The 11,880-nt window shown below is 34.8% G+C and overlaps 1 protein-coding gene across 1 annotated transcript; it reads left to right on the top strand.

Annotated features, from left to right (window-relative positions):
* Positions 1–10,842: 10,842 nt before the first annotated feature.
* Positions 10,843–11,661, top strand: LOC123671955 (tigger transposable element-derived protein 4-like). Its single transcript, XM_045605869.1, has one exon. The coding sequence runs from the start codon at positions 10,843–10,845 to the stop codon at positions 11,659–11,661; it is 819 nt and encodes a 272-aa protein (XP_045461825.1).
* Positions 11,662–11,880: the final 219 nt, after the last annotated feature.

Here is an 11,880-nt window from a genome sequence, read left to right as displayed (position 1 = left end):
TCTGAATAGCCAGCCAATATCCTTCCTTACCTACAAACTTTGCCGAACAATCCTAACACGAAACCACACGCCGAAAGGAATAAAAAGTACTGACCTATCTTTATCTTTCCCTAATTCTGGCGCTAATAAACAGAAACAGCTGATATAGACCCATCGTTAATCGCCGTGGATCATGTTCGGGCCGTTCGGGTTAAACGAATATATGCTTACGGTCAACGGAGACAGGGCCTCCGTCACGTGATATCCAGCTCGAATTTAGAGTGGCCGGAGCTTCGTATCGGGAGAAATTTGAAATTCTACGTTCAAGACAAACGCGACTAGAAAGGAATTGGGCCTCCGCGACCCGCGTCTGGAGTCTGCTGTATTCTTTAGCGCATCGCATGCCTGTAGTACGGTGCAGCGATTCGCAATCTTCTCAGTTTTGAAGTCTGTTGCGGAGAATGTATAAATATGATGAAATATTGGGGTAAAAAGTATCCAGAAATTTGAATATTCTATTGATTCAGGTTAACATAATATAGTTGGACTTGAACTAAGAATTAAATATAATGCGGTAAAATTTGGGGAGGCCCGGCCTCCTCTGCCTCCTCTGAGCGGCCGCCACTGGAAATATATCAATTATTCAGAACTGAATAATTCGCTAAGTAACTGCATTTTTTCTTTATGTCTTCTCTCTTTGTTTTTTCTTTTCATTTTATTTTCATGTGCAGTTCGGAATAATTCTGCCAAAGAGAGGTGCTTTCTTTTTTCTCCTTTTATATTGATGTTACAGGTTCTTTGGTCTAGACTTCCGGTTCTATGCTGTCATCTATCTTCGCTATTTTGTTCAGTTCTTCTTCTGAAAAATTGTTCTAGTTTCTACAAAAGCAAACTTTAATCGGAAAAAAAATTTTTTTCCTAATTTTTGTCGTAGGAGAAACCAAAATTTAACATGTAGAAGTTAGACCCAAAAATCGTGTTGACCGGTGTAATTAATATTATCTGCAATTTTGTTCCAAAATTATGAAATGTCAGATGAGATGTGATAACCTCGAATATAATGTACATAACTCGACGTCAACAAATTCAAAAACTGTTCAATGTCTTCAAATTCTAAAACCTTAGATTTTTTTGGAAAATATTTTCTTTACAATAAAGCTTGTCATTTTGAATGATTTGTCGAAATCAATATAACGTTACAGGTTGAGTTTACAACATTACAACGTTATTTTTGTATTTTGACCATTTTCGTAACTTTGTCATGTTAATGTGATAATTTGGGAAATGAAGTAGTTATTATTATTATTATTACATCGAATAGGTTTTTTTTTCATAAAGCTGAACTTTCATGAATTTCGCTTAAACATTCAAAATATGCGATAACAACGTTTTCGATTATAAATAGGATGATTTTTCCTGGTCCATGAGTTGAATTTTACATATTCGTTCTCCCAATATTTTTTGACTTCTGGGGAATTATTATATTTCGTGCTTCTATCGCAATGCTTTTATTTCTGGAGGAATCTAGTTCATTCCAAAATCAGATATTTAAATGTATTCATTGATAATTGCGTCTTCAACACTTATAAAATTTTGAATTTGTGATACAGACATCTGTTCTGCCAACCAACACTTTTCAATGCAAAAATCAGTAATCATTATTGAAAATATTCCATTTAATTCGATAAGAATGCAGTGAATTAGAGCAAATAATGTATAATTCTAGTACAGAAGGCTTATTCTAACACTCGCTCGTTCAAAAACTCGCAACTTCGTAGCACGTTTTTGAATTTTGAACTCGTGGAAGAATATCTATAATGAATATTATATTTACGATCGTTATAATTGAGTGATACATGGAAAATTTGTCTAGTTACGATTGTCATACAAATTAATTCTGACAGTTAGAAAGTATAATAAAATTGATAATTATTCCTTGCTGGCTGGTAATAAGTGAAAATGTCTTCTGAAATTGAGGCATTGGCCAATGAAGCAGTCTCTTTCCTTGGGCCATCAAAGTCAAGTGAAAAATATTTTGCGGCATCTGGGGTGTTGGTAGTAAATCACTATTTTGTACACCGTGTAAACCTACTAACGCCATCTATGATGAATATATGTTGAGTGGCCACCATCATCCATCTTGGCCACGTTGTTGAATAAAGTTAGTCTTAAGTTATATCTCAACGAGTGCGTTTCATTTCCATGTAGTAAGTTACCTCCAATAATTCTTCCAGCCTAATTTTATCAGGTTATGGGCCCAGTCACACTCTAATTCAGTTAAGAATAAATAGTACCTACCTAATTATTGTTCGTACTAGAGAACAAGGAAAAGTGAGAAACAGTGAACATTCTGTACGTTGGTGATCTAAGACTCAAAAGTTGTTAAGTGTAAATTCAACATGGCCGTTAACTACATGTTCAGTGTTCCAAAATTAGTCGGTCGCGAAAATTACGCGGAATGGTGCTTCGCCATGGAAAACTTTTTCGTTTTGGAAGGATTTTCTGATTGTATATTCGGGAAACAAACGGACACAGTTATGGTGGCTAAGGCGAGAGCGAAATTAATCCTAACTTTGGACCCTTCTATCTACGTGCATATCAGGGATAAGAACACGTGCAAGAAAGTTTGGGCTACTCTGAAGAATATGTACGAAGACAACGGATTTACACGTAAGATTGGTCTTCTCAGAACATTGATTTCCCTTCGATTAGAAAATTGTAGTTCGATGGAAGCATACGTAACCCAAATAATCGAAACTTCAAGAAAATTGGGCAGAACGGGATTTCACATAAGCGAGGAGTGGATTGGGTCACTTCTTCTTGCAGGGTTGCCAGAACGCTTCAGTCCCATGATTATGGCCTTGGAACATTCAGGTGTAGCGATATTTTCTGATCAGATCAAAACGAAGTTGTTGGATATGGAAGTAGATGGCAACGTGCACAGCACAGCAGCGAACGCTTTCGCAAGCAGAACACACTTCCGGAAGAATCCAAAAGGTGGCAGCACAAGTTCGGGACAGATCGTCAACACAGAAAATGGCCGTCCCAATCGAAATAAGATTGTTTGTTAAAAATGCAAACAGCATGGACATTTCAAGAATAAATGCCCTAACTTATATCAGAAACGTGACAGTTCAGAGGAAAATAAATCAAACGCATTTAGTGCAGTTTTCTTAACAAATGGTTTCAATGATGACGATGATTGGTATGTGGACTCTGCAGCAACTAACCACGTAACCTCAAGAAAGGATTGGTTAATAAACGTTGAACAAGCAGACATAGATGAAATAACAGTTGCAAACAATGAACATATAAGTGTAGATTGCGTTGGACAAGCAAATATAACAACAATAGTAAATAACCAAAAGTTTGACATCGTTGTTAAAGATGTTTTGTATGTCCCAAAGCTTTCGACAAATCTCTTGTCTGTTTCACAACTGACCAAGAGGGGCAACAGAGTAGTCTTCACTGATCAGGGTTGTCAAATATACAATAGGAATGGCACATTGATTTCAACTGCAGACTTGGTGAATAATATGTACAAGTTGAATCTGAACAAACCTTAAAGTTCTTTTTTAGCCACTGCAGTGTCTGGAGATATTTGGCACAGGCGATTCGGACATATCAATTATAACCTTTCATTAATGCAAGATGCTGTAAATGGAATGGATATTAAGGGAAAACTGAACAAAAGCCAACCCTGTGATGTATGTTGTGAAGGTTAGCAATGTCGTCTACCCTTCAAGACCGATGGAGGTAAGTACCTTAGGGGGATCTAAGTACTATTTTCTCCTTGAAGATGATTTTAGCTGGATGACCTTCACTTATTTCCTAAAGCACAAGAATGAAGCTCTCAAATATTTCAAAGTATTTAAAACATTAGTCGAGAACCAGACTAACAATAAAATCAAGGCACTCAGAACAGACAATGGTGGAGAATTTTGCTCTTCATTATTTGATAAATTCATGATCATTTCGTGAATTGATGCAATTCTAAAAGTGTGGCAGTTTATGATGAAAATGTTCTTCTAGCATATTTTAACATACTGTCTAAAGATAAAAAATGGAAATCGTCGACTTTGTGGTCCCGATATTCCATGATAAAGTCTCAACTCTCGATCAAAAATGATCTTGACATCAGTAAATTTTAGAAGTTACGCGCGTTTTTAAAAAAATCTAATGAGGGTTAACAAGCAAAAAAATCCAAAGTATTTTCTAAGGAGCAGTTCGAAAATTTTTTATTTGAAGCACCGGATGATTTATATTTAGGATTGAAGGTAATTATCATTTTTCATTAATTTTAATTTTGTATTTTGATCACATTGTTATTTCAGATTGTTTTAGTATTTGGAGTAGCTGGTGCCTGCAGATGTGACGAGTTGGTCGAAATGAAATCAACAGATATAGAGGACTTGGGAAATATTCTTTTGGTGAATATTCCAGATAGCAAAACTAGAAAAGTTCGTACATTTACGATAATTGGAGATAATAATCTCCAAATTTATCAAAAATACGCTGCGTTAAGGCCAAACAATTACGTGGAGAATAGATTTTTTTTTAAATATAATTCTGGAAAATGTAACAGATCTGTGATGAGAATACACAGTATAAGTAGTGTTCCAAGAAAGGTTGCCACCTTTTCAACTCAACGATTCAAATGAATACACCGGCCATTCATTGAGATGAACTTCTGCTACACTACTTATAGATGTAGGGGCTAACATTGAGTCACTGAAACGACACGGGGGTTGGAAATCAAGCTGTGTAGCAGAAGGCTACATCGAAGATTCACTTAGAAACAAGAATGAGAATGCTAGTAGAATTTTGAACATCGAAGAAATTCCTGGAACCAGCAACTCGCATGAGCACATTGAGCCATCAACTTTGGAACATAATTCAAACCTTTCATTGTTACATGGTTTCAATTTCCAAAATGCAAATTTAACCAATTGTACATTCAATATAACTTTGATGAATAAAAATGACGTTTAAATCAGAATTATTTATTCTTGTCCATGGTAACTAATTAATCGTTTCCGTAGCAACCACTTTTCCCTCCGGCGGAGGAAAAGTAGAACTTTACGATGATCCTGTCAGTCGAGAAATGACGTTAATATGGTACGTTTGAAAAAAATATTATATATATATATATATATCTAAATGATGATTTAAGAATTCATGCCAATTTTCTAATTAATTCTCTAAATGTTAGTGAGAATAAATTAAATGGAATAAGGACAGAAATGCAGAAAGACATCACATTAATTAAAATTATCAGTAATATAAAAAAATGGATGACCTAACAGGAAATCTGATATTTCAGATGATGTTGAACAATTTTATAATTATAAAGACCAATCGAGATAATCATTTTGTGAATATGCAGACTAAGTAAAAGCAAGTATTACTATTGTGAGTGAGTTACATTGCGAATAGAGAAAGGAATGGTATGGTATAGTTGTATAATAGTTAGCCTATCCAACCGATTTGAGCCATTTCGAAAATCGGACACTCTCCGATAAAATTAAAATGTTCTTTGTTAACCAAGGACCTTATCAGACAGATCTTCAGTTTCCGAAATATGACAGTAATAGATAATTCTCAAAATTTTATTATTTTCAAACAAACCATGCTGGTATCAGCATTCAAAGAAAATGGTTATTTTATTCGCCAAAAAATAACGCGGCATATTGTAAACCCTGATGGTTATTTTCAAAAGTGAAGAAGTCATCGTTTCAAGATGGAACTAAGGATTGGCAGAGACTTTCAAAAAAATTGAAGGTTCATGCACAATCTCAGAACCACGTTTCATGTTTCATTTATGATCAATGGAAGAGGAAAAAGGGTATGATAGATCAGGCCTCAATGGCAGATGTTTCAGAGGAAGAAATTCCTGGAAAGAAATTTTGCACAGAATTATTGATATCACTCTAGCTTTGGCTAAAAATTCACTGGCATTCAGAGGTCACAGATAAAATATCACTGATGTTTATAATGGAAACTTCCTAACGTTTGTGAATCTTTTATCAAAATATGATCCGTTTATGAAAGAACTCGTTTCCAGACCACGAGGTAAAGGGCGAGTAAATTATTTGAGCAACACCATTCAAAATGAATTGATACATTTTCTTTCACTTTGCCTAGAAAAACATTTGGTGAAAAAAAATTAAAGAGGGCCCGTTTTTAACTATTATAATGGACACGACTCAGGATGTTGCGAAAGTTGATCAATTAGGTATAACAATACGTTATGTGGAAATTGAAAATATGAATCTGGCAAACCCCAAAAACTGGTGATTAGCGAACAATTTTTGGGTTTTACAGATGTGACAGATCAAAGTGCAGAAGGACTGGTCAAAAATATTATATCATCACTAGAAAAACTCAATTTAGATATGATAAGATGTCGTGGTCAGGGATACGATGGGGCAAGTGTGATGAGTGGGGTATATACTGGGGTGCTAAATCGGATCATGAATATTGAACCACTGTGCTGCTCATAACCTGAACCTTGTCATCAACGATGCCATGTCCCAAGTTAAAGAGGTTTCCTTTTTTTTCCGTGGTTAGTGATTTATATTCGTTTCTTGGTACTAGTTTACACAGGTAGGATATATTGAAATTCATCACTGAAGAATCAATAGTTATATTGAAAAGTCTCGATCCCACGCTATGGTCAGGACGCGCTATGTTTTTGTTGGCAGTGAAACTAAGATATATTGATACAATCAAAAGTCTCACTAAACTTTCACTAATTTCAAGAGAACAGAAGAACGAAGTCACGCCATCTGCCTACTGAAAAGTCTAGAACAATTTGAGTTCATTTTTATACTAACTATGTCTTCAAAAATAGTGGAAAATGCTAACATAGCATTAAAATTATTGCTTCAATCGGTCCAGGGCTTGCAAATCTCTAGAGTCAACTTATACAAAAATAAAAGAATATAGAGATGATTATGACCAACTGAAGACGGAAGCTACTGATGTCGCCGCAAAATAGAGTATTGAACCAAAGTTTCAGGAAAAAAGAAACATTTTTTTAATTACTTTCATATATTATATTGAGTTTTTAGGTTTATTACCTCAACTCTTGTTGTATCTAATAATGATAATTACATCAAAAAAACAATTTGGGGAACCCAAAACAAAATATTCATTTTCTTCAAAGTAAACATTTACTATAAGACTCTGTAACGATCAATGCATCCCATCTCCGACAGGGATCCGCCACTGCAATTTTCACGCTTCGGTAACCTGCTTGCGAATCGATCAAAATCGATTGATTTCGTTAAATGCGCGGACATTTTTGTTTTCCCAGATGAGAGAGGTGAAAGGGTGGCCATTCTTAGAAGTATTAGATTTTCTACCGTACTCGAGTGAGCATTGGCAGAGTATTGATATTTCCTGGCTTCTCAAATAATTTTTTGAATTGTATTTTATCTTATCGTCGTCAAGTATTCTCAAATTTCCTTTGAATTATCTTCGAACCATACGCTACCACGGACCAAATATTCGTACCCGAAGGTCATGAGTTAAGGTACTCCTAAAGATCCTAAATGGAAACTAATTGTCATGCGCGAGAATTTCCTTCAAATACGATTTTGACGTCCATATTATTTTGATCCAAACAAAACAATTTACATTTTCTGTTGTTTCCAATTATAATTCCAGAAGAAGAAGGATAAAACAGTTAGGTATATATGTGGAATTTTCCAAAATTCGTCTTTAATTGAGCTTTCTTTGTAGATGAAATTTGGTATTATTATATCAATAGCTACAAAAATATACAAAATCATCTGCAGACCAATTTTTGAATATAAACACACTATACAGAACTGAACTGGTGCCAATAAGGGAAAGACTGCAAAAATCTCCAAGGAAACTCTTCTAAAGGCTACACAACATAGAACTAAAGTGGCCATTGATGCGAGTATGATAGAAGTTGTTTATTATTCTTATATTTATTTGTAGGTTGATCAATTGATGTGGTTTGATAATATGAAAGAGAATTTTGTACGATGAGATTGAATTGAAAGTGCCCTTTTGTTATTTGTTACTATGAATAAGTATTCAAATTGAAGCTTCAATTTTTTTATGTGAATAAAGAAATTTATTTTAGGTAATAATGGATTGAACTTTAAGAAATTACATTAAAACATCTAAGAATGGACTTTAATTTTTGATTTTTCTTGTCATATAACTTTTTTTTTAATTGGATTAATTGAATTTTCCGGTCATGAAACTTTTTTTCGAAATTATTATATTAATTTCAATCATTGACACTCATATTTTTTTGTAATTATTTCTCCCAACATTTTTTTTTGACCCTCGAACAATTTTTGTGCATTTTTTTAAATATTTTTCATTTATCATCTGTGGTAGAACGAAGAATACTAACGGGTTTTTCAAGAATACGCATTGGAATTTCGCCATATTCAAATCAAATCGAGAAATTACCACGATATCAAACTCTATTTTGGATCCTTCTTTTGAAAGAGTCGCTGAACGATTCCTCATCGTTGATAATTTTCCTGGTACCGACAACGAGACCAAATCCTTTCTTGGATCATTTTTGGTGGAACCGCTGAACAGTTGGCCGTTGTGGATGATTTTCCTGGTACAAAAAATGGTCGTTATATGAATACCTAAGGTATTTACCTAAATTGGCCCTAGATGAAGAGACCACAATTGAAAGTATCAAAGACAAAGTTGAATCAACGAGAAAACATTTTTATCAACTATTAAAGAAAACAAATACAACTTGGTCTGCAATAAATTTAAGGTCTGCAAGAATAGGTTGATCGAGGACAAACATACTGGAGAAGCTCTTGCTGAACTGATCGAGGGAAAACTGAAAGCGGATGGATTAGATGCAGGAAATGTAGATATTAATGATTTTTTTCAGGTCGTGGTAAATCATTGTTGAGGCAATTGAAAGTGTCAAAGACAAAGTTGAATCAAAATTATATATCACCTATTAAACAAAACAAACAAAAAAATACTTGGTCTCTAATAAATTTAAGGTGTACAAGAATAGGTGGAGCGAGGCCAAAAAATTTATGGAGACCAATTTGTTTGAAAAATTAGCTAACTCTGTTAACCAGGTAACCTTGGGTTTTTTTTTGCCAGTCAAATAAGAACTCAAAAGCAGCAATTAAATGCAAGGAGATTCACAATTGATGAGAAAATTCTAGCTTTGGCATTATATAAATCATCCCCCAAAGGATATCGCCTGTTGAGTAAAATGTTCACATTACCAACAGGTGCTACGTTGAGGAGATTATTGCTTAAGCTAGAATTCAAACTGGCGTGAATGCTCATATTATGGAGCACCTTCACCCAATACTGCCTATGATGTGATATTTCATATACAAGTCGCCGACTCACTTCAAGTCGTGACACGTTTAGCGGTCTGTTAAAGTTGATGATTTAGTTCGTCTCGATCATTCATTGTGAGTGTATGTGTATGATAGTGTTAGAATCGCCAAATCTACGAACAGATTTGCACAGTCACCGTTGAAATTTATGTTGGAAATATTTTGAGGTGTCATGTCACTAAGGTAATATTATGTTTTATTTTATTTTGTTGGGAAACACTTTACTGCCAAGATACGTTAAAAACTTTTTGCCAGTACCCTCTACTGTAAAAATCTAACAAAGTAACCATAATTTCCTGTGCAGTTTTTTGTAAATATTTGAATATTTTACAGCATATGAAATATCATATCATAGGCAGTACAACATATACTCTTGTTTCAGAAAAAAATTTTATAATCCTGATAACCCAAAAGACACTGAAGAGCTGATCAGTTTTATCAATGAAATATCTGATGGTGATGAAACTTATGAAACATTATGGGAATGTGATCACCTTGACTTTGTTTTATTACCTCCAGATGATGGCCATGATACTGACAAGCATGACGGTGAAAGTGATGAGGAAGAATTTGAAATAAATGACTTAGGAAAAGATATTTTGAAACAACCGGTTGAACTTGTGTTCAGTGCTGTTCAGAATGGAAATAAGTAGAAAATTGAAGAGAAACCAGGCCCTCAAAGTTCAATATTCACTTATGATTACACAGATGAAGATCATATACCACTTGCTCTTTTTGTTAAAAGAATGAAAAAGGATGGTGCAGGTCATATACCTAGCAGAGAGAATGATCGTAAGGAACCATTAAAAAAAAGTACAGAAAGTGGCAAACAAAACTGAACCCGATTGCAGAAAAACTGAAAATTTCCAAAAGTTCTTTGCCAAATATCTCAGATTTCCAGTATGAAGGAACTAAATATGATAAAAATTAGTCATGATGTCATGTTTTATTATATAATGTACTTTTTATATACTTAGTTTCTTGATATTTGAACTGCGATGCCTATAATATGAAATATCATATGTTAAAAATGAGAGTGTCAGCCATTATATTTCTCTTCTTCATCAATTTTGTTTCATTTCTTAAGTCTGTTACACAATGTTTCCAACAAAATTATGTACAGTCAAACCTGTGTAAGTGACAACTGGGTAAGCGAGAAAACTCTTTAAGTGAGTGGAATTGCCTGGTCCAGTCATTTTTAGCCCCTAAAACCTCTATGTGTGAGAAATAGAAGCCTCTATAAGAGAAAGTCGTGAACCGCCAGATATATTTGTGTTCGAACCTCTATAACTAAGACTGCTATTTGTCTATAACTCTATAAGCGAGAGTCTGGCATGGAGGTAGTTCCCCGAAAACATAAACACATGTTTTCGGGGAATTACCTAACATTGTCTTTGTGGAAATCTGGCCCTCACTTTTAATACAATCGATGTAACTACCTTACCCCAGTTGACATCAAGTGCTAAGAAAGCTTAAGTCTAGCGCAATGTCTAAAAGAAAAATCCGAGTTTTATCTCTGAGTGAAAAACTTAAGATCGTGAATGCGTTTGAGTGTGGAAAATCGCGTAATGAAATTCAGAGTGAGTTTGGTCTACCAGAATCAACCTATTATAAAATTATCAAGTCAAGAGACTCTATAAAGTCTCAGTGCTCTGAAGGACACGGAAATATTAAGAGGAGTCGACATTCCGAGTTCCCCGACATTGAAAACTGCCTTTTAGAATGGATCAAACAAACCCTTAACAAGAACATCCCCATAGATGGACCCCTGTTGAAACAAAAATCTAAAGACTTTGCCACAAGATTGGGATATCAGAACTTTTCGGCTAGTAATGGCTGGTTAGAAGGTTTTAAAAGACGTCATGATATAGCTTTCAAAAAAGCCGCTGGAGAAAGTAGATCTGTAGACCAAAGCGTGTGTAACCGATGGACTGAAGAACTGCCAAGTCTCTTGAAGGGGTATGATCCAAACGACATTTACAATGCGGATGAGACAGCTCTATTCTTCAAGTGTCTTCCTGATAAAACATTCACATTTAAGGGCGAAAAATGTCATGGAGGTAAACAAAGTAAGGAACGTCTTACTATTCTTCAATGCGTTAACATGACCGGTACTGATAAGCTACCTCTTTTAATGATAGGGAAATCAAAACGACCTAGATGTTTCAAAGGTGTCAAGACTTTACCTGTTGATTATGCAAGTAACACAAAAGCTTGGATGACCAAGATATTATTCAAGGATTGGTTGAAAAACGTCGACAAGAAAATGATGATGAAAAACAAAAAAAATCCTGCTTTTCATTGACAACTGTGCTGCCCACAATGACTTACCAACATTCGAAAACGTAAAAGTCATGTTTTTGCCTGCCAACACCACCAGTCAACTTCAACCTTTAGATCAAGGTATCATTCACACATTCAAACGCTTTTACCGCAGAGAAGTTGTTCAACACACCCTTACGTGTCTCGAAGCAAGCAATAACCATGATATTGACGTACTCCTAGCCATGAAATTTGCAAGGAA

The sequence above is a fragment of the Harmonia axyridis genome, chromosome 1, assembly GCF_914767665.1.
Source record: "Harmonia axyridis chromosome 1, icHarAxyr1.1, whole genome shotgun sequence".
NCBI classification, from domain to species: Eukaryota; Metazoa; Arthropoda; class Insecta; order Coleoptera; family Coccinellidae; genus Harmonia; species Harmonia axyridis.
Note: the sequence above shows the minus strand (reverse complement) of the source record. Positions and strands in the feature narration are given on the sequence as shown.